General features: G+C 38.8%; 1 protein-coding gene across 3 annotated transcripts in view; it reads right to left on the bottom strand.

The window, feature by feature from the left end:
- Positions 1-3,402: 3,402 nt before the first annotated feature.
- Positions 3,403-24,980, bottom strand: part of LOC126163919 (AH receptor-interacting protein) — a 176,670-nt gene continuing 155,092 nt past the window's right edge. For 2 of the 3 annotated variants that reach the window (XM_049920198.1, XM_049920195.1), the window contains exons 5-6: positions 17,391-17,533; positions 3,403-10,907 (exon numbers count right to left, since the gene is read on the bottom strand). In XM_049920198.1, the coding sequence (XP_049776155.1) occupies positions 10,705-10,907; positions 17,391-17,533 (346 nt within the window). In that variant the 3' untranslated portion in view covers positions 3,403-10,704. Of the gene's footprint in view, positions 10,908-11,652; positions 13,105-17,390; positions 17,534-24,980 lie in introns of those variants that run through there. The other variant, XM_049920197.1, reaches the window with a different exon arrangement.

Raw genomic sequence — 24,980 nt, 5'->3', positions numbered from 1 at the left:
GAGGGCTATGAAAGGCAACATTTGGGAAGTGCAAGCTATTATCTCATTTCAGACGTTAATGTGATAACTTCATAGGCTTGCAGAAATTATCTGTTGAGGCATTCATGGCACATGCCATACTGGGTAGCAAACGATGTTCTTCCAAGTTGTTTGAGGACACGAGGTTTCCTGTTGTAACTGGAGGACTGTATAGGAGATTTGTGTTTGGATAAAGTCAGAAGGAGACTGGTAGCATGGAAAAGAATATTGGGATATGTGCTGAATCTTCTGCTCCATCATCAAATCCTTCATTTCCCATAGACATATGGGTAGTGGGGAACTGGGTGTTCAATGTGGAAAGGTAACTGACAGCTTTCGAAGTTGAGATACTGTTGTTTGCTGGTTGGTTTTATGAGCACCAATGTTTGAACTAAGGTTCAAAGAGATGAGCTCAATATCCAGGAAGATGACTTGTTAGTGGGAGAAGTACCAGGTAAATTTCAGTTAAGAAAATAAGTTGAGTTCTTCACCAGAAAAACAGACAGGGAACCTGAACCAAGTCAGGATGGCGCAGTGTCTGTGAGTTATAGAATGCCTGTTCCATGCGGAAAATACAGAAAGGTTAGGATAGGATGTGACCATTCTGGTTTTGTTTGGCTCTCAAAAGCACAGAAAAGGCATGGATAAGAATGAAGTTGGCTAATGTGACAATGAGCAAAGTTTTTGGACAGAGTTTCTTGTGGACAGAGAGGCCACATGTGTCTTGTATGTTGCTGTAAGTGGGCTGGCCCATCAGCACTGAGGGCACACGTTTTCCCACAAACATCTATCCTAACTAACCTCCATCTCCAACTTGCTCCCGAAAACTTGCTTGCCACCAATAAAATTTGATTTCAATGAAGAGGAAACTGTATGTCTGGGATGCAGCATTGTATAACTTTCTATGTTAAAATACAAGTAGACACATTTGAATAATTTGAAAGGTGGTGCTCTACAAAAATATTAGAAATTAATTGTACACACATGGAATAGTGAGATTGTACTAAGAACATGTGAAAAGTGAGCAGACTGGTCTGCAAACCTTTGCTCGGAGTGAAGAATAAGCCATGATGATTTGGAAACGAACAATATCAATAAAGAAGGAGTTATATTTTTTAAAATGAACAAAAATCTAACTAATGTTGGTGATGTGTTCATAAAGTGAAAATCAAAGGAAATAAAGCAATCAGCATATCAATTCACTTCCAGAAGCTTATCAGAAAGTAAATGCTCCCTGATATCTTCAGCATTACTGCAATTTAAACATATCTAAATTACTATGGAACATCCAAGAAAATGGTCTGCTTCTGCCAACTTCCATTCTTCATCCTGGAAGAAATTACCATTTAATTTGAAATTACTGAGAATAATTACCCTGCTTCTTATATCACTGTTTGCTTGACCACAGTGCACATGCTAATATGAGAGCTATTCATAAATTAAGTTCAGAGTGACTATTTAAAAAAGAAAACAAAATGATAATATTTTTTGATACAATCTGTTGACCTGTTGACCTAGTCACCACCTAAATTCAGACATATGTTGTGCCATGATACCAGGTTCTTTATCCCTTCATCAAAGAACAGTGCTACCTGGAGCTTCAGTCACTTGTTAACAGCATCTTTGAACTCACAAGTGGTCATGAAGTGCGGAGCACTGAGTCAGCGTGTCACCAAGGGCAAAAGTTTAAAGTGTCTGGACTATAGATAACCTCCCTGCCAAAAACTCCGAGGTTTTCCCTTTGTTCAGTTCACAATATGTAGTCACATATTGTCATGAAGGAGAGGAATTTCTTCAGTAATCATCATGTCCATTTATTTTGATTTGACCTTCAGCATTTCATAAGAATCTGATAATAAACCTGTGGCGTCAAAGTATTCTCATGCAATATTCTCTTGAATCTGTTACTACAATACTTTTGATATCCAAAAAAGTAACCACCATTTACCAGTTTGAAGTTTCTGGCAGAATGACTGTGCATCTACTGTTTGGACTGTTCCATAGAGTCAGAGTTCATGTAATGCACCCACGTCACATTCCCTGTCATGAGTCTGTTCAGAAATTTCTCCCCTTCTTCACCGTAGTACTGAAGGACTGCCAAGACTAAACAAGTTCTCTCAGTTTTGTGAACATGGAAGTGTACATTATGGTGCTCACCAGGCTGCAGACTGAAACCAGTGGTCTGAGGACTATATTTGTGATCATAGACATGAAATAAAGATATTTATTCTAATGCTCTTCTTTTCAAATTCCGTTAAGTACCTCTTCATTAGTTACCGGTTCTACCCATCTTAACTTCAGCACTTTTCTGTAATACCACACTTCAAACTCTTCTAGCCAAACTATATTTCCCAAAAATTTTTTTTTCATGACAAGATTTTCATCAGGAAAGAAGTATGAGGTAAGTGTCACAGTAAATGCAAACAATTTAAATTCATACACCGACACTTTGTTATTTTTTAATATTTATTCTTGATAATTTGAGAATATTTTCTTTTTACATCATGTCTGGTACTCTTAGCTAGAAACACAAATCTGAAGCATTACATGTGGTAGTGTAAATATTCCGATAATATCAAACAATGGAAAATCCAGGATGGAGTGTAACAATATTGTGTTTACATTTGTGTGTGTGTGTGTGTGTGTGTGTGCGCGCGCGCTTGCTTCTCTGTCATCTATTGTTGGAAATTTGTGGTAAGGTCTTATGGAACCAAAATACTGAAATCATCGGTCCCTAAACTTACCCACTACTTAAACTAACTTATGCTAAGGACGACACACACACCCATGCCCGAGGGAGGACTCATACCTTCGATGGGCGAAGCCGCGCGGACCGTGACAAGACGCCTCAGACTGCTTGGCTACCACACGCAGCTCGTCTATATGGCCGAAAGCTTTAATTTTGAGTGTCTTTTAGTTGCACATATCTGCAACTCAGCATCTCCGCTATACGGTGAATATTATTCTGATAATATATTACAGTGTGATCATAGCATGTTCAACTGAAAATTCTATTTGGCCAGAAATGGGCAGTTTAAAAATACAGTTTGGTGTAGGTAACTGTGGTTTGAATTCCATGGTTGAACAACACACAATACCTTCAACATAATTTTATTTATTTATCTATATCACAAGAATATCTCACAATAGTAAGATAAAATATTTAAAAAAGTTAATGTTTCTTCACAATACAATAAATTACAAAATATTGTCACCATATCCACATATAAATATGATATCAGTAAGTTCTTAGTGCAATATAAATAATGAATGGAGCAACAGTAACAACTCATTACATAACTGAGGCACATAAACAGGGCTGAAAACATTATTAAACTTTCAGGCAACACCCTTTTTCAGAGTAGTTAAGAACTAGCTAGCAAACACACACACACACACACACACACACACACACACACACACATTTCTTGATCATTTATGTGCCTATCAATCACTCAACACCTCAACTACATGGTGAGTGTTACAGTAATACGAGCTAGGAAGTTAATTTAACTGTAAGAAATTATGTAGTAGCAGGTCACTAAGTTAAACTTGTTAAATGAATCGAGATAATGTTCCCACCTTGCTTATATTTGTGGTTAACGTAGGTTAAGCATAACAGAGAGAATGATCCAACAAGCATCCAGCTGAACTACTCAAGACATTAGCACCAGTGGTAGAACCACTCACTAAATAGTAAAAAAACATTGGTATAAGAAGATCAATCCTCTAATGCATCATTTTTTGTCAATTTATTACGGAACAACATCCTGTTTATCAATTTAAATTCATACATGAATACTTAGTTATCTTGCAATATTTATTCTTAATAATTGGGGAATGTTCTATATTTACGTCGTGTCTGGTATGACATTCAAATCTTAAGTATTGTGTTTGGCAGAGTAAATGTTCTGATAATATATTACCTTGGTGATCACGGTGCCTTCAAATAAACATTCTATTTGTGATAGAAATGGATAGTTTAAAAAACACAGTTTTGTGTAGATACTTCTCAATGCCCTAATTTCAGTAATAGTGATAAGACTACATAAGACCAGTGAAGGGAAAGAAAGGGGGGCAAGACTGGAGCAAAATTAAAACTGTTTTTATTGTGTCCTGAATGAATTTTCCTTCTGCAGCCGAGCGTACCCTGAAGTAGAGCTGCGCAAATTCAGACATAAATATAAAGAAATGAACATTAAACAGCAGCAGTTCAAACAAAAGGTGGACATATGGCAGTAAAGTTTCAACCAAAGGTGAACACTTGATTATAAACCTATCAGATATCTGGACTTCATAATATGACCAGTTAAAACTGTCATGGCAGCTACTTTTATGCTTCATTTTGATGTGTATGGTTCTAGATCATTTTGGCTCGTTCCTGCGTAAACATTCAGTTTAAGTAATTAATTAATTAAATTATTTAAAAATGGAATCTGTCTTGAAGTATGTGAGAGCTAACATTCCTAGTGTGGTGAATTCAGGATGCATACGGAAACCTAAGGGTTTTACATATGAGTATACCATTTGAAAGGAAGCTGGTAACTTGCAATCTATCTGTCGAGATACTTTTCTAACAGTCCTCAAAATTACTAAGCATAGGTTTGTTTACAAGATTCAAAAGTGGCCATGCTCAAGTGCCTGTTGAGACTTGCAGAGACTACAAGGGGGAAAAGTATGAGAAAAAGCGAGAAGCTGTAAGATCATTTATGAAAAGTCTGCAAGGCTGCAAAAGTCATTATAGCAGGGGAAAGACTGCTAGGATCTATCTTTCATCTGATGTAAGTATTGGAAAACTTTTCAAAGCCTACAATGAAGAGAAAGTTTCAGAAGGGCAGCTGGACTTTCTTTTACAAAATTTTTAGCAGTAAATTCAACATAGGACTTTCCAGACCTACTGAAGATGACTGTGGCACTTGCCTGCAACTCGATGTCAAAATAGAGGAGGTTAAGAAAGACACTGATAGGAAGAAGCAACTGGAGAGAGAGAAAACAATTCATGCTTTTTTCAAGACTTGAATATTAAAGATGATAATTGTTTCTTGATTTATTATGACTGTTGATAGAAATCTTGTTCTTCCAAAACTTAGTGACCAATCTGTGTGTTACAGTGGGCAATTGTATTGCTATCATCTGTCTGTCACAGAAGGTTTGTCAAGTGATTGCCTGAACCCTGATATGTTACAATATACACTTGGACTACAGATCAGTGAAAGAAATCACCTAATGAAGTTTTATCGGTTGTTTTTAATGAGCTGAATTGTCTCCACATGGCATATTATAAGAATGCAATGATTTGCTGCTGATGGGTGCACCAGCCGAAACGAGAACATTAATGTTTTTACTATGTGCGGAAAGTCACTGCGTGATCATGCACCCACTGGCATCAAAAAAATGAAACTAGTTTTTCCCATTACTGGTCATTCCTTCTTGCCTGCTGACCGTGTTTTTGGAATGGTTGAGAAAAGGTGTAAAAAGACCAAAAATCATTTTAAGTGCTGCAGAATACCACACTGAAGGTGGTAGAGCAGGACAGGAAACCATTAAACTGGAAACATGCAGCTCAAGAGTCAGTAAAGTCAGCTGCACAGTTACACTTCAAGATCTCTCAGTGCAAGGGAATCATTATGCATAAAACTGGAAATGGGAACATTCTTTCCCAAGATGATCTTCCACATCACTTGGAAACTGATACAGCAAAGCCAATAATAAGCAAAGAAAAATATTTACACGATATACAATACGGAGAGATTGGTCTCGGAATCAATGTGAAAGAAGGCAAACTACAGAATGTGAATAAACTTCTTCAAAAGCATTTTGGTACAGCTTGGTAAGACATAAAAAAGTGAAGTGGTTCAAGGAAGTACTTAACAGCACAAGAAAACCCCTCGTAGCAATGAAAATTGTGATGAGTGTGAATGCCTCAGTGATCCAGGGTTTTGCTGACCAAGTGGAGATTGTGCCTGGGGAAATTAATTGTTAATTACTAGTTAGAAATTAAACCTAAGTTTTAAATTTTTCAGTTGTTTTCATTTTAAGAACTATTATTTATGCCTTTTCATTAAAACCTAATACGAAATTTAGTTATACTTCATTTGTATTCTTAAGAGTGAGCATCCTATTTGAAGTTTAACATTTTATTATTAGCCCTTCTAATTGTAATTTAGCAGTAATGATCAAATTGTATGACAATGTACATTTTTGAATTAAAAAGCTCTAAACACATTCATTCCAAAAACAGACTTCTATTGTTATTTTTCAATCAAAAACAAACAACAAATTTCCAAACAAACACTGACATCCTGATTTTCAACAACAAAATTTAAACATTTAATGTGAAATAATATTGATAACAGGTTTTGAAGAGTGATTCTGTATGGATTAAGCTAATTTCAGTGTAAAAGGTTCCAAATAATATTTATACACAAATGCAGAGCCACTTGTGAAAGCAGCCACATATGTTATTAACTGAATTACATTCTCCGCCAGGGTTTCGATTACCTCTCGTCATGCCCTGAAATGAGAAATGTCCTGCCCACTATCTTTCCCACCCTTTCCTACCGTGGTATTCCGCCGTCCACCGAACCTACTCAATACACTCGTCCAGCCTTACACAACCCCCAATCCCTTACCTCATGGCTCATACCCCTGTAATAGACCTAGATGCAAGACCTGTGCCATACATCCTCCTACCTCCACCTACTCCAGTCCGGTCACTAGCATCACCTATCCCATCAAAGACAGGGCTACCTGTGAAACTAGTCGTGTGATTTACAAGCTAAGCTGCAACCTCTGTGCTGCATTCTATGTAGGCGTGACAACCAACAAGCTGCCTGTCCATATGAATGGCCACCGACAAACTGTGGCCAAGAAACAAGTGGACCACCCAGTTGCTGATCATGCTGCCAAACATGATATCCCTCACCTTAATAACTTCTTCATCACCTGTGCCATATGGATCCTTCTCACCAGCACCAGCTTTCCTGAATTGCGCAGGTGGGAACTTTCCCTGCAATACATCCTACGTTCCCGTAACCCTCCTGGCTTCAACCTTCGTTCCCATTCCAGCACTACACAGCCGTCATTTCACCACCACACCCAGTCTTTTAATTTCTTTTATTTCTCTCCTTTATGCTACTTACCCTCTACCCCTTCTGCACCTTCTCTCCCGCCCTCCGTCTAAACTGCAACACTTGACTGTCCACCACTCCCACCATACAATCCCTCCCCCTCCCTGCTCCAGCCTCCTCCTTACCCCCAACCAGTCGCCATTCCCATCATGCATTGGTGCTGCTGTTCGCAGTGTGGTCTCAACTCTCTGAGACTGCTGATGTGTGTGCAAGTTGCGTTTGTGTGTGTGTGTGTGTGTGTGTGTGTGTGTGTGTGTGTGTGTGTGTGTGTGTGTGTCTACTGCTGACAAAGGTCTTAATGGCCAAAAGCTTTAATTGTGTGAATCTTTTTATTGTGCTTATCGCGACTCAGCATCTCCGCTATATGGTGAGTAGCAACTTTCCTTCTCTGGTATTGTTACATTCCATCCTGGATTTTCCATTGTTTGATTTGAGTCATTAACTGGTCTTTTATTCGTCTATGTACACTGGAAATTTCAGCTACTTTACTTGCTAGAGTTTGTCTAAGCTTGTTGTGATCACACAATGTATAGCCTGAAGATGACAAATTCTGTTTCATTTCGGTGAAAAATATGTATTATATTATCTAGGCATGCTGCCTGCCTTGTGGGTTTGTCATTTATGCAATATATGTTAATAGATCTTTATATATTTATGAAATGGTTAACATTTTTTTTTTTAAATCTTACGTCCGTATTACACCGGCAAATATTAATATTCTGTAATCTTTGTGTTTAAGTAGCAAGTGTGTTAGTCTCTCCAGCAATTAAAAGAACAAACCTTCATTGTGATTTGGGTGGCAGTATACTGAAGCAACATTTTGGCAACATTATGGCTGCAGCTTCAAATTTTGTCCCTGTGCACAGTTCACTTACATCTATGACTTCATAGGTTAGGTTCATAATATTTTTTGCCACAGTAGTGGGTGGGCAATTCATAATCAAATAATATACGTAATTTTGGTTCTGCATTGCTAAGTCAGTGTTCATTACTGAAAGCACACTGCAGTTTAAGTTTTGAAGACAATACTTAAGTTTAATAACTGTATTCTTAAGAGACTGCACATTATTGTGCAAAAACATTACACACAAGTGTTCTAATAGAGAGCTGGTCCATCTCCTTAGTTTTCCTGATTATCAACTTTATTATGACAGTGGTGTCACAGGTTTATTATGTTGTTCCTCTTTACTGTTTTTCTCATAACTGCATGTATTTAATATAATCAATTTTGTGTTTCTATAATGAAGATGGAGGCCGCATCTTGCATGTCATACCTAGTTCAGACTTACATCTTTACGTATGTGGATGGTTAGGAAAGTAACCACCATTCCAGTATGATGCTACAATTTGTGTGTAGAGCGCTGCCATTGTCACATCTGTAGGTTCTCCGATTCTAGCTGTGGAAGTATGAACCTTATTCTTTTGCACATTCAGTTGTTATAACCTCAAAACATGAGTGTCATAATAAAAAATCCTACGAAATGTGAGCAGTAATAAGGTTTATTTCAGTGCAAAACTGTTCAGCATCATACATTCAGCATCAGTTGTGTAATTTATATGACGGGGACTTTATGAGTGACTGTGTTGTGTGGCAATGGATCCAATTTTTTAAAAGTGAGAGAACAAACATTCATAATGGAAAGAGTAATGACCTTGTCAAGAAAATTGATGGAACAGGTGACACCACCTCTGAACTTGCCCGACGAATTCCTGCAAATATCTTGTATCCGTGACCCCCTCATACAAAACTATTCATTATGCTACCAAAAATTCTGCCTCAGTGGGGACCAAAATTGCTCATAGAGATCCACAAATCCAAACAAATGGGCTCTGCCTTAAGACTTCGTTCATGCTACTGTGTGGGCGGACAAGGTTTTTTGAAGAGAATTGAGACTGGTGACAGCACTTTTTTTATGTCTTCCCTGGTAGATTTATTACTTATTTATTTTGATAGTGATACCCTTTGCTTAGAAATATGTCTTCAGTACTCAGTTCTTCCAATATAGATGAATATTCATTTCCATATGCAGAATTATCGATATACATAGTTTTCATGTTAATGGGGTGGCACACTGTGCACTTTTGATCTAGATGACTTGCCTATTTTCTTTCACAGACGGATGAATTTTAAGTTCATAGTTAGTGGCGCACAGTACTGCACTTCATTCACAGAATACCATTTTTCACTGTTTTTCTCACGCATTTCACACTTTTTGTTGAATAGAGTGGAGTTATCAGGATTGCAATTGCTCTTAGGTGTGCTTCAAGGACAATGTTTCAGCTTTTTTCTGGTTGTGAGTAGAGCTTGAAAACTACTTTTTTAAAAATCATTCTGTGCCAGCAAATCATATTTACATGTTAATGTGTCTCTTCTAGTATCTTGGATAATAAATCACCTTCAAATTATGTAATAGTAAGTTATATGACTCACACAATACATTTTGCTGCTTTCTTACTGCAGTAACAGTTGCCTGAGATATTGTACATTGTACTGCTGATCAGACGAAGACAAGAGTTCAATACTAGTTTTTGCCTTTCTTGAACTACTTTCTTACTCTAGTTCTGCAATAACATGGCACAGAACACACTTCCCATTGGAATGAATATTTCATTTCTTACAATTCAGGCACTCTTCATCTTGAATTTGACTTGTATTAATGGAGCTATATCTGCTCCATTTTTGTCAATAATTGCGGCAATGACTGCAGAAGTAAGACACACTGATACATTCCTAGTCACGTGTTGGAAGACAGGAAATTTCCACCGAAGCTACTTTCCAAGAGAAGATATTGTCAAGAGCCCAAGTCAGACAAGCACTGTAGGTTCTGGAGCATCTCCTACTCTTCTGTTTAAATATTTCTATACAGTCCTTTATTTCATTTACTTGTGGCAGTCATGTCTCTAGTACATGCTGTATGTAAGACTGCCTACCGACTTATTTTTTTGTTTTCCTAAGAATTTGCTCAGTATAAAATGCTCTTAGAAATAAATCCCTATTCCCTGGCTTAACACCATATTTGCTTCCTTTGTTACCAAAATTACTTAATATCTGATATTTCTTTGGCCTAAGAGTATAAAAGTACCCATTATTAATGAAAATGACAATAATGAGCAATATAGCCCCAATTTGCGGTTACTTTGGCTCAGAATTTGAAACAGTGAACACCAATATATGCTAAATGAATACCTCTTAACTACAAAACAGCGACAGTGAAATTACTGGAGGGATTTCTTTCAGTTTATTTAAACATCAGACTGAAGCTGTAAATAACTGAGTTAAGGCAACCCTAGCCGACTACAAATTGTTGGCAGTATTATTATTTTGATGGTCATTCTGTAGATTTTACTTGAAATTAAACCACATGTTTTTGTGTCACTAGCTTTCACATGACAAATGCAGATTTGAAAATCAAGCAAAATGAATTAGTTAAATGGCCTACCATCACAGTAATGTTTTGACAGTACTGTATATTGTAACAGTAGTAGTAGTATTTTAAAAACAGTGTAGGACGAGCTTAATTGTCACAATGGAGTCAAAAATTAATACACAAATAAATTAAAATATCTTTCCTTTCAGTTTTGCTCTGTCTTCTTCATTCTTTATCCGTTCCAATTCATCCAGTAACTTCAGTTCTTTCCTCACAGTCAAAGTTAAGGATGGATCTAATTCTATGACTCTCTGAAAATCAGCTCTTGCTTCGAAAGGCTTCCATGCTCCAACATTAGCTTTTGCTCTTCTAAATAAAGCTTTCACATTCCCTACAAACAAACAAACAAAAAACAACAGCAATCCTCACATTTACTACAAAGAACAACAGAATAGTCAAACAATGGAAAACACAGGATGGCTCTAATTATTTAATAGTAATTAGAACATGGGATAGAATGGATCTGAGTTTAAAATGCATGATATCTGGGGACATAAGAAGCCATATTGTTTATGAAATCATTTGAGTATGGTGAGATAATGTGATATACGAGATATGTACAGTTTCACACATAAATGCTAGTAGCTCGATTGGAGGGGGCTTTCCTGGGATTCATAAGCATTCAGCCCCTGATTTTGCTTAGATACCTTGATGACATGGTTGCCATATGGAAGTTTCCTCGATGTTAAGTTCATCCTCACTGATGTCAGCTACGCACTTCTGTTCACATTTAACATACTAACTATTTACATTTTGCAGTTGCCATCCTTTTCATATCAAACGATCCCTCCCATACCACCTTGGCATTCTAGGCAAACATATTTGTTCAGATGCAGACACTTTACAGCAGTACACCATTCCAACCTGAGCCTTCAATGGATGTAATTATCCCACCACCCTAGTTCAAAAGCTGAATTCCCAGGTTATCACTTTGCTAATCCCTTCAAAAAAAAAAAAAAAAAAAAAAAAAAAAAAAAAAAAAAATGCTGGGAGTACATTTCTTGCCACTCAGTACTATCCTGGTCTTGAATATGTTAATCAGCTACTTCAACTTAGAACAGCTTTTCATTCAGCTTTTCATTTCCCTCTCAATCTCTGCAATATCCTGATCGAATCATATGCTGCTTCTGCACCCATTTCCTTACCCTATGGCTTCCATCCCTGCGACTGACCCTCTGTAAAATTTGCCCTACGCACTCTCCAACCACACTACCTATGACAGTCTCTGTACCTGGCAAAACAGCTGTAACAACCTGCGAAAGGACCATGTACCAGTTGTTATGTAAACAATGCTCAGCCTTCTACACTGGTATGACTAATACCACATTATCAGTTAGGATGAAGACCGAGGGTGTATACTGGCAACACACAGTGTCCTGTAACAGAGCATGCTCTTCAACATGACAGTCATGACTCTTGATCTCAGTCCTATTTCACCACACATACCATATGGATTTTTCCCTCCGAGAGCAGATTCTCAGAACTCAGCAAATGGGAACTTTCATTACAAGTAGTCCTCAGGTCTCGCAGCTCAGCTGGCTGTATTTTATGTTAATTATTTTCTGACTTGTTTACCCCCCCCCCCATCCCCCCTTCACCTCTACCATGTATAAGATACTTAGCTTTCTGCTCTTATTAACTCTTGCACAATGTTTTGTCAGTAATATCTGTCTTGTTTATTACCATATCTTCCACCTTTATACATCAAGGTGAGGTCCCCAGCAATCAGTCTTTCCTTCTCATCCCATATGGCAACTTCCCATGACTTGAGGTTCTGGGTGACTTCTCCACAACTCTCCCCATTTCCTAAACGTCATCAGTCCTTTCCTGTTATCCCTGTTTCTTCCCCTTTAATCTGTCTGCCAAGAGTAGTAGTCACTGCATCTGGAAGCTTACCTTTGATGTGTGTTTTCTCCTACCACTGCTTGGTGAGATCGTTTTATCTATCCAATTTAAAGGGCATTCAAATGAAACCCCGTCACTAGTGTAAAGTAACGCAGTAACGATTTTATTAACTCAAAAATGTAGCTATACACAGTACACATACTCAAAAATAGTCGCCAAAACTGTTGGCACATTTATTCCACTGCAACACTAGACGATCAATTCAATCCGTGAAGAAGCTAGTAGGCTGCTGCTGATACATGCCTGGGCCCAGTCACATTGTCCGTTGCTAATCGCTGTCCGTGAATAGCTTGTTTTAAAGGTCCAAACACATGAAAGTCACACAGTGAAAGGTTGGGACTGTTTCCCACCAAAACTGCTGCAATGTCTTCTTCACTGCATTGGCCTTGTGTGGGCAGGCCTCGTGCCCCTCAAGGAACCATTTGATCCATTCCACAAGATTTGAATGACTCCTGTACTCACCGTACACATCCTTCATCCGTCGATACATTTCACAGCCTCCAACTCCCTCTGCCGCCAAAAATCAAACCTCTCCTTGTTGTTCCTGCTTACTCGCCTGTGTGTTCGGCAGTGGACGATAACTTGTGTGACCACCTTCTCTTCAGCATGAAACCTCACTGGTGCTATGCAACATCAAACGGTGTGCACGCGTCAGAGTCTCTACCAATAGGTGGCACCACCATACCCGCAGGTACATGGTGCCACTTTACATGTAAGGCAAAAGTCAGATACGCTGATCAAGATTCATTTGAATAAACCTCATGTATTATACTTTCACGAACTATATAAAGCTTGTGTGTTGTTTTAAACTAAAAAGAAAAACAGTCAAAACTCTAAAAAAAATGTTACTAGAAACTTGGTTTGGCTCATCAACAGAGGCATGGATTAGCAAACTGTTCTGAAATCCATTAAAATATTCTGGTCGTACCTAACAATTAGGTTAAACACACAAAACGTTTTGTATATTCAACTCATAGTTTCTCAAAATAGATGGTGGGTCACTAGCAAAACAAATTTCCATTCTTTTGTTCTCAAAACTGTACACAACTAGTCACGTTGTGGTGCACTTTTCTCCCAGCAAGAGACAGGCATATATCATAGGGTATGCCCTATTGTTACCCTCATAAATAAACACTTTCTCCATCATGAGTTTCAGGAATTATGTTTGCCATGACCTTGCAGTGGGTTACACCCAACATAATACACTCCTGGAAATGGAAAAAAGAACACATTGACACCAGTGTGTCAGACCCACCATACTTGCTCTGGACACTGCGAGAGGGCTGTACAAGCAATGATCACACGCACGGCACAGCGGACACACCAGGAACCGCGGTGTTGGCCGTCGAATGGCACTAGCTGCGCAGCATTTGTGCACCGCCGCCGTCAGTGTCAGCCAGTTTGCCGTGGCATACGGAGCTCCATCGCAGTCTTTAACACTGGTAGCATGCCGCAACAGCGTGGACGTGAACCGTATGTGCAGTTGACGGACTTTGAGCGAGGGCGTATTGTGGGCATGCGGGAGGCCGGGTGGACGTACCGCCGAATTGCTCAACACGTGGGGCGTGAGGTCTCCACAGTACATCGATGTTGTCGCCAGTGGTCGGCGGAAGGTGCACGTGCCCGTCGACCTGGGACCGGACCGCAGCGACGCACGGATGCACGCCAAGACCTTAGGATCCTACGCAGCGCCGTAGGGGACCGCACCGCCACTTCCCAGCAAATTAGGGACACTGTTGCTCCTGGGGTATCGGCGAGGACCATTCGCAACCGTCTCCATGAAGCTGGGCTACGGTCCCGCACACCGTTAGGCCGTCTTCCGCTCACGCCCCAACATCGTGCAGCCCGCCTCCAGTGGTGTCGCGACAGGCGTGAATGGAGGGACGAATGGAGACGTGTCGTCTTCAGCGATGAGAGTCGCTTCTGCCTTGGTGCCAATGATGGTCGTATGCGTGTTTGGCGCCGTGCAGGTGAGCGCCACAATCAGGACTGCATACGACCGAGGCACACAGGGCCAACACCCGGCATCATGGTGTGGGGAGCAATCTCCTACACTGGCTGTACACCACTGGTGATCGTCGAGGGGGCACTGAATAGTGCACGGTACATCCAAACCGTCATCGAACCCATCATTCTACCATTCCTAGACCGACAAGGAAACATGCTGTTCCAACAGGACAATGCACGTCCGCATGTATCCCGTGCCACCCAACGTGCTCTAGAAGGTGTAAGTCAACTACCCTGGCCAGCAAGATCTCCGGATCTGTCCCCCATTGAGCATGTTTGGGACTGGATGAAGCGTCGTCTCACGCGGTCTGCACGTCCAGCACAAACGCTGGTCCAACTGGGGCGCCAGGTGGAAATGGCATGGCAAGCCGTTCCACAGGACTACATCCAGCATCTCTACGATCGTCTCCATGGGAGAATAGCAGCCTGCATTGCTGCGAAAGGTGGATATACACTGTACTAGTGCCGACATTGTGCATGCTCTGTTGCCTGTGTCTATGTGCCTGTGGTTCTGTCAGTGTGATCATGTGATGTATCTGACCCCAGGAATGTGTCAATAAAGTTTCCCCTTCCTGGGACAATGAATTCATGGTGTTCTTATTTCAATTTCCAGGAGTGTATGTTTGCTTGTGGCCCCAACACATATGCTTTCTTTTTGAAGTGTGATGTGCTAGCACACTGTATTCCTAATTGATATTCTTGTCTGCACTTTCAGTTTGCTCGTTTCATATCTATTTCTCTCCATGATGTAAAAGTATATTCTGTGCCATCTCTTTCTTCAGGTACATTTGCTAAATACTCTTAAGGGTACTGAAAGAGTCTGGGCATAGAGGAAGTTCCTGCCTTAATTTGCTCTCATTCGCAACACAGCCTTAAAGATGTAAAGCTCTGGATTATTGACGGTGAGTTGATAACACTGTCGGATTTTCATCTCAGCAGTCTCTGTTTGGAGTCATCAGTGTAAATAATCCTAGCGCAGAGACAATTTAAAAATTCAGATTACACTTGCCTACAAACTTAATCTGGAGCATCACATTATTTGTGCTCTGTCAAATTCATAAACAGCCTAGCTCTAGCAATCGTAGATATTTATTCTTTCCCTGGATTAGGACACCACATCTTTATTTGTGATGTGCTCCTTTGCTTGGATACCTACAGCTCATGTTGCTCTACAACTTAGAAAGACATATTTAGATGATGTTCAACCAATGTAATTAAATACTGGTGACTGGGTTGCATCAAATGACTTGAACTTATAACCATGCCACATTGTAAGAAACTTTTGCAGGATGGAGAATGAAAGCTAGGTGTTCCATAGGTGACAGCCTAATGTCTCCACGGTGACTGCTGTCCAGTATTCTTAGACAAGTTCTTGATGGCTGAGAGATCATACAATTGTGATCCAGCTGGTATCAGACAATGACTTTCTAAAACAATACAGAAGACTTGTCTGCATACAAAGTCCTGCTCCTGAGTCACTTTAAAATATTTAGAGGCTTTAACATTGTTGTTTTACAATCTTTCAGGTGTGATAACCAGACACTTTTCTCTTCGACTATGCAGCCAAGGAATCTTACAAATTTCTTAAAAGTGAGAATGATGTCTCTCAGTTGCAGTGCCAGTACATAAAACCTTGATGCACATGATTTAACAGTAACACATGCATACTTTTCTCATGCGACAACACAAAACTATGGCTTCCACTCAGCTCTCCAGTCTCCTCCTCCTCATTTGTGCACGACAGCCAGTGGTCTTAAGACTGGAGCCAGAACAGAAGATTGTAAAATCATGTACACATGGAGAGCAATTCAAAAGATTCCTCACAGTTGATACTATTGCTGTCAATTGCTCCAGCAAAAGCATGACAACATGCTTCTCTGGGGAGCTTGTCCATGAAAATGTAACTAATTCAAAATATGTGATATTTTTATTTTTTTACAAGGAACAATTGCAACATAACTGGGGAACAATTACAGAACCACCAATTTCGCACATCTAATAGGGTATCATACTGCCTTCTGAACATCTAGAAATATACCTTATAAAACTGTTGCCAGTGTACAAAAGCCTACTGTGTTTGCCTTTCCAGTAGTGTCAGTTTATTGAGAATTACGTCATCTGCTGAATCCACACTATACTTCGGCTGATCATATGCTTTAAAGTCTTTCAATTCAGCTGATGAGAGCCATAATACATTAGCTATTTACATCTGTGTAATCTTCCATTGGTTTCAAGAAAAAGATGGTGGTTGCTCATCTCCAGGAATTAAAGAGTATTTTCCTTAGATCCAAATTCAGTTAAAAAGAGTGAGAATGTGTTCTTTTGAGATTAATATTTGTATTATTTGACATAATCTAGCAGTGGTGCTGTACTGTAGAGAGCGCATGTTCAATAGTGTAGAGGTACTACAAATTAGATAAAATAAAATTCAGATAGCATTTCCCCTGCCAATCCTCGATGATGGAGGTCTGTGATGGTGTTTAGTCTGTGAAAGCACCTTGCCATAAACAGACTGTATGGGGAAGTTACTACTCCAATGTTAGTAGTGTAAGAGGGACATCTGAAAAGTAGTGTGAGCTCCAAATAAGTGGAATGCCCTTTGTTAAGGAGCATATGTGACTAAGCACAAGCTGTATAGGATGGTCATGAGAAGGGTGTGTGTGGTGGTGGAAGCAGCAATTTAATGATTTGAATTTCAGACGGAGCAATCTGGAAACTGAGGTCATGTAAAAAATCAAACATTAGTTTTCATAGACCACAAATAATTTAACACTGTTATATAAGTAAAACCATGACAAAAATTACAGTTTCATTAAATTATTCATGCTTACATCAACACTCTGACTTGCATTAGTAATTCTGAAAAAAATGTTATTCATAACAGTTTAAATCAATACGTTACCTGGATCATCCTTTAGAACTGTGCTGCAGTGTTCAATCACTTGATAATATTCTCTTTTGTACAACTTGCACTGTGAATAATTTAACAGCAGTGGTATTTTCATCTTATTAAGCTCATTCCATTCTTCATCACCAGGTTTTTCACTAAATAAGCAAGAAAAATCATTCTTACGAAGAACAATTAAATTTATCCTCACACAGTACAACACAACAAATTAAATCTGCGGTATCTAGATCACTGCAAAAACATGCTGAAATGTGTGCAGACATCTGTGATGTATATATGCAGACTGAAGCAATGAATGGAAATTGGCTGTAATTCGGACTCAGGTCTCCTGCTCACAAGGTAGATACAATAACCGTTATGCCACAATGGCATAATGACTTTGCAAAACTGCACAGACTATTCTAGCATGCCTCCCTCTTCAATCAAAATTCCCAATCACAACTCAGCCCACTTGTTATTCCCCCTAAACTGCTAGACCTGTGTTCGAATTCCAGCCTAGGCACAAATTTTCATTCGTCACTTCATTCTGCGTATATACATCATAAATGTTTAAGTATTTCCACTACACTAACAATATAAAAATCTTCACTTCCCATCCGATAACAGACATAACAAAAGTATCAATAATTTTTCAGAAAGATAGAAGAAAATGAGAATGTTTCCCACAATATAAGTTTTCCAATTTGAACTTACAAACTTGTATTATACGATAGTGGAATCTTTGCCTATGGTGATTTACTGCTTTTGCTAATGTAAGACACTGAAATTTTTAAATCAGTAACTGTAACTGTTACAGAAATGGATCCATATTTCTAAGCAGTAAGAATGCTTGTGACTAAAGAGTGTAGTTACAAATATCCAACATGTCAAAAAGCAAAAGCAAAATTAGTACCTATGGACTTCTCAAAAACTTAGGCCAACACACAAAGAAAGTTTATGTATGGCATGTCTTGTGTTTCTTTGGTATTGTAGATGACTGTCAAGATCACCATCCCCCAACATCAAGTGACAAGTAATATACACTAATGAGTGATCCCAATGGCAAGCTGTTGCACAGTCAAAGTTGGCAACAGCAAAAGAAATGAACAGAAGAGAAAAAATGACAAGGTGTAATTTTATAAAACTAAACACAACTTCCAAAACCAAACTCTGATGTGCCCGTAGGTCAAGGTTTATAATCTGTGTGTATGACGGCCACCTGTAAAATTCTTTCAAAAACCTGTTTCTGGTACAAAACTAGAACCATCAAAGTGGGCACCAAAGGCAAAAATAGAGGCCTTACCTCTTTGTAGTTACACAACTAGTTTTGGCTCAAAAAGTCCTTTTCGAATTCATAACCAAGATTATGGCCCAAGCAAGAGAAATGTTGACTTGATTTCACAATTCTTTTTATTGTTCCTAAAAATTTTCACCTTTAAAATTTGTGCACCTTTACATGCATTCAAAACAATTTGGAAACACATCCACATCTTGAAAATACAGTTTTGGAAGAGGGACTCGAGAGCTTCCTGGCATGATGAAAGTCGCTATCCCTTGCCCCACCCATCCAGCCCCCCACCCCCCACCTTCTTTTACATTATGATGCTGTTGTGTCTTTAATCTGAAGACTGGTTTGATGCAGCTCTTCATGCTGCTCTACCCTGTGTAAGCGTCTTCATTTCTGAATAACTACTGCAACCTACATCCTGAATAACTACTGCTTCCTATACTTGTCTCTTTGTCACGCTCTGCAATTTTTAACTCCACGCCCCCATACGGTTCACTTCAATACTAAATTGACAAATCCTTGATGTCTCAGAATATTCCCTGTCAACCACAATCAACCCCTTGTTTTAGCCAAGTTATGCCACAAATTATTTTCTCCCCAATTCTACTCAGTAGAATTAGTTACGTGATCTGTTCATTTCACGTTCAACATTCTTCTGTAATACCACATCTCAAAAAGTTTCTATGCTCTTCTTGCATGAACTATTACTTGTCCACTGTTCACTTCTGTGCAACCCTATAGACAAATGTGTTTGGAAAAGACATTGTAAGACAAACTGACATCCAATATTAACATATTTCTCTTCTTCAGAAACGCTTTTTTTTTTTTTTTTTTTTTTTTTTGTCACTGTCTGTATTTTATGTCCTCTGTACTTCAGCCATCACAAGTTATTTTGTTCCCAAAATAGCAAAACTCATCTATTACTTTTAGTGTCTCATTTCCCAATCTAACTCCCTCAGCACTGTCTAAATTTAACTAGGCTACATTCCATTACATAGTTTTGCTTTTGTTGATGCTCATCTCATATCATCCTTTCAAGACACCATCCATTCCATTTGACTGTACTTCCAAGTCCTTAGCTGTCTCTTCGACAGAATTACAGCCTCCTCGTCTCCAAATTTTTCTTTCCTTCTTTACTGCTTGCTCTCAGTGTACAGGCTGTACAGCACTGGGGGAACATTACAACCATGTCTCACATCCTTCTCAACCACTGCTTCCCTTTCATGCCCTCTGACTCTTATAACTGCCATTTGGTTTCTGTAATGTTTCACTCCCTATATTTTACCCCTGATACTTTTAGAATTCAATGAGTGTATCCTAGTCGACTGTGTCAAAAGCTTTCTCTAAGCCTACAAAAGCTATAAATGTAGGAAGTCTAGGATGGAATAACAACAACATTATGAAACGGATAGATTGCTGCTCATCGTATAGAGGAGACAGTGAATTGCAGACAGGTGCAACAAAAAGGCTGCAATACATTTCACTTCTTATGATGTATAAGAGGCTGACCCCCCCCCCCCCCCCAAGTCTCTGGACACTATGAGCACAGACAGAGGTTGTGTGTGTGTGTGTGTGTGTGTGTGTGTGTGTGTGTGTGTGAGAGAGAGAGAGAGAGAGAGAGAGAGAGAGAGAGAGAGAGAGAGAGAGAGAAATATTACAGAAAGGGAAGAGGAAGTAGATAAAGATAAGATGGGGGATATGATACTGTGAGAATAATTAGACAGAGCAAAAAAAGACCTAAGCAAAAACAAGGCACCTGGAGCAAGCAACATTCCCTCTTTTGTACTTTAGAAGGCTTATTGGCTGAAATATGTAGCAGTCTTTGCATTGTGCCTATGTGTATCTCAATGTGTCCTGTATGTGGTGTGTGGCTATCTATCAATTCATAATATTCAAGCTGTAGGCCTACATGTAGTCATTTGTGATTGACAATACCCACGAACAGTTGTACTATATTTTCTTTTCCAATAAAAGGAGAGCATAACTAGGTTTCAGGACCACAGTCCCATATTTAGCTACATCTGAAAAATTACAGCTAAATTTAATGATCATATATATTAATAAACACTGAGAAAATCAGCAGAACTTGTAGGAACCTTCTAAAGTGGATACCACAATACACACAGAATATCCATATCCTGGCATTCTCTTCAGAATGTTACTTCAAGTTGGGTTAGTATTGGCTCATGTGTTCCAGAATTTCTCAGGAAATCAAACTGATCTTACCTGATGTCTGTTTCTAACTGTTTTTCCATTCTTCTATAAATAATGCAGTATTTTTCAAGCATGAATTACAACACTAACACCTGTCGGCACCTGCTTTATTTGGTATTTCCCTAGTCTCATGCATCTTGCACACAAAAAGTGGAATAGTTTTGTCATGACTAGCTCGTTCAAGGATATCACCTGTTCTGTTGGAATACTGTCTACTCCAGGGACCTTGTTTTGGCTTAGGCCTTTCAGTGCTCTGGTAAATTCTTCTCACAGTATCATATCCCACATTTCATCTTCATCTACTTATTCTCCCCTTTCTAAAATACTGCCTTCAAGCTCATTTCCTTTGCATAGCACCTTTATATACTACTTCAGTCTTTCAGCTTTCCCTTCTTTACTTTGTACTTCCTAACGGCAGTATCTACCTTTCCCCCAGTTCTACATGCTTCTCTAGACTTGATTTTGGTCACTGGCCATTCCTGCTTATCCATTTTGCACTTTCTGTCAATCTAATGTTTTAGACATCTAATTCCCTTTTGTCTGCTTCTTTTGCTGCATTTTTATCTACTGTGGTACCCAAGGAATGCTACTAGGCCTTGTATTTTTACCTATTTGATACTCTGCTTCCTTCACTACTTCATCTCTCAAAGCTACCCATTCATCTTCTAGCATATTCCTTCCCCTGTTACAGTAAATTGTTGCCTGATGCTCCCTTCAGGTCTCTCAACCACCCTCGGTTCTCTCAACTTATCCAGATCCCATCTCCTTAATTTCCTACCTTTTTTGAAAATTCTTTATTTTTAACCTAGAGTTCATAACCAGTATATTAGGGTCAGCATTCACACCTGCCCTGGAAGTGTTTTACACACACACGTAAATGCATTTCACGAACATATAGCTGCAGCCTCTGGTAACTGCCAAGCAGTGTGGCTTCAGTTGCCAGAGACTGCAGTCTGTGTGTGTGTGTGTGTGTGTGTGTGTGTGTGTGTGAGAGAGAGAGAGAGAGAGAGAGAGAGAGAGAGAGAGAGAGAGAGAGAGAGATATCAATTTTTGACAAATGCCTTGCTGGCCGAAAGCTTATTTGTGACAATCTTTTTGTTGTGCCTATTTGTAACTTGTTGCGAATTTCAAATTTTTATCTTTGTGGAAGGACTCCTAACTGTCAGCTATAACATTAATGCATGAAATTCTTAAACTGTCAAAATATTTGTATATAAAGATTAAATAATCTAAAACTTTTTTGTTATTTAGAAATTATTTTTTCCAAAACCCCCATCCTAAATGTTCTAAAACCTTCATGGTACATTAGTTGGTCTTTGTACTTGGAGAATGTACAACAGAGTGGGCAATACGTGTCTGTAAAAATATGAGAAATTTTTTAGGTAGACCTTTACTCCCAAAGTCGAAAAATCATGGACACTTAAATATTTAGATTGATTGGTGATATTAAGTAAATGTCATGCAAAACTGGTATTTATGAATCAAAATAATTACTTTACAATGTTATAAATGGGTGGGAAAACAATTCATAATTTTGTTCAAAAGCATTTTATAACAAAAATGAGATACAAAATGAAACTTTCTGGCAGATTAAAACTGTGTGCTGGACCGAGACTCAAACTCGGGACCTTTGACTTTCACGGGCAAGTGCTCTACCAACTGAGCTATCATAGCATGACTCACGACCTGTCCTCACAGCTTCAATTCTGCAAGTACCATGTATCCTACCTTCCAAACTTAACTGAAGCTCTTCTGTGAACCCTGCGGAACTAGCACTCCTGGAAGAAAGGATATTGCAGAGTCATGGCTTAGCCACAGCCTGGGGGTGTTCCCAGAATGAGATTTTCACTTTGTAGGAGAGTGTGCCCTGATATGAAACTTCCTGCCAGATTAAAACTGTATACCAGACCGAGACTCGAACTCGGGACTCAGCTGGTGGAGCACTTGTCTGTGAAAGGCAAAGGTCCCGATTTCGAGTCTCGATCTGGCACACACTTTTAATCTGCCAAGAAGTTCTCATATCAGTGCACACTCCGCTGCAGAGTGAAAATCTCATTCTGCAGATACAAAATATTTATATGCATTTTTCTGTTTACAATTTTATTCACAAATTGTTATTGTCTTCTGTCATGATTTTATTTTTTAATGACTTTCCATGAATTAAAATTGCCTACAATGTAACAACATTGCACTGTTGAAAAGAGTTCACCTGTGTTTTTTTTTACTGTTTCTCATTGAACTTGTACAGCCGAGCTGAATTTGCACATGGACAAGGATGATCCATCTAGAGCAGTACTTGGGAAAAGGGAACTGTACACTGATCTTTTGATGATGGCCATTTGAAAGCATTAGCAGGACCATGAGGTGTGAAAGTAGATGGTAATACCCTGCAGCTCATGAGAGACACTTGTTATCTTTCGCTCCCACCACTGATGTCATACGCACAAGGGAATGAAGTAGCTCACTACAAAATCTTCTAATTTATACTATGGTCTCTGCATTTCACACAGAGTAACAGTCTTCATTTTAATGAGAACTGTTCTTGCAATGTATGTGCTGCTCCGAGATGCAACCCAGTAGTGACTTATTTAAATTCCTACCACAGGCTTCATAGGAGACCCCATTTCTCTCTTCTTTAAATGGAATTCCCTTAATGTACTTTCATTTAGAAATAAGAGTTTCATGTTTGTTACTAATGTTGATATGGCATGTACAAATCTAGTATACAAATATGGCATCATTAGGAAAGTGTAGTGACACTTCGCTCTCATTAAAAAGGCAAAAAACGAACAGTTATTTGTGCAAAGAATGCAGAAGGCGAGTGATGAAAGGTATATTGTGTATAATGTGCAACTACTGGCTACATGAAAAGTGCGCAAAGGTAAACCTGAAGTTCATCGATGATGATATTTCGTGGACATGCCAAGTTTGTTTACGTGCTGAAACGGCTCACTCAAAAAAAGAAATTATAAAATTGCTACAAGAGGATATTGAGGCATTAAAAACACAAAATATAAACATAAAGAAAGAAAATAATAGGTTAATATGTGAAAGCAGCTCTGCATGTGTGAAGTCAATCAAACAGAATCACAAGCCTCAGAAATGAAACTATAAAACGGCTACAAATCGAATTTGACACTGTAAAAACTGAACTATTCGAGGCAAGGAAAGAAAATGATACACTAATACAAGAAAGGCAGTGCCGTGAGAATGAAAACCACCAAAAACAAATAGAGGACCACAAAATTACGTATGAATATAAGAACTCAAAAAACATTAACATATCCCATGCTCCATATGCAGGCTCGAACTTCAAAAACAAAATAATACCCAGTGTCTCCAATGAAGACACAAAAAAGTCAACAGGTCTATCATCAGCGGATAAATGTAAGACGGTGACATACACCAAAAGAAGAAACAAGCCCACAGCTGTACATGATAGCGAGTTTTTAGTAATAGGAGATTCGCTATTGAAAAATATTGTTGTCCCCAACTGCGAAATCGACGTGCAACCTGAGATTACAGTGGAACAACTCGGCAAACATTTCAAAAATATTGCAAAACATGCGGCTATAGAACAGGACACAGAACACAAATGAAATTACAAATGTGTTTATATACATGTTGGAACAAACTTGCTTAAAAGTAGCAGCGAAGATGAATTAGTGAATGAAACAAGAAACATGATTTGTGCAGCAAGAAGTCTTTCTGAAGGATCCAGGCTCATACTTAGCAGAATTGTAAAAAGGAGGTCAATGAGTGACAAATACATATCCAAAATAAACAGTGCCATCAAACAAGAGTCTCAGTGCTATATTTATAGACCCAAACAAATTCCTGTGTGAAAATTGTCTGGGAAAAGATGGCACACATTTAAATAGATTAGGTTTGGTAACACTCAGTAGAATGTATGTAGATGTTTGTAAAATCATTAGAAACAAGGGAAACTAACATTGTATAGTGGGGGTGAAAAATCAGGGAATCTGGTATCCACAAAAAACCATGATAACAAAAAAGAATATAGGACAGAAACAAACATAGAATCAGGATATTCAATTATAAAAATAATGCACTGGAATATACAAAAAAGTAAGATAACCCAA

This window comes from Schistocerca cancellata, chromosome 1 (genome assembly GCF_023864275.1).
Source record: "Schistocerca cancellata isolate TAMUIC-IGC-003103 chromosome 1, iqSchCanc2.1, whole genome shotgun sequence".
NCBI lineage: Eukaryota > Metazoa > Arthropoda > Insecta > Orthoptera > Acrididae > Schistocerca > Schistocerca cancellata.
Note: the sequence above shows the minus strand (reverse complement) of the source record. Positions and strands in the feature narration are given on the sequence as shown.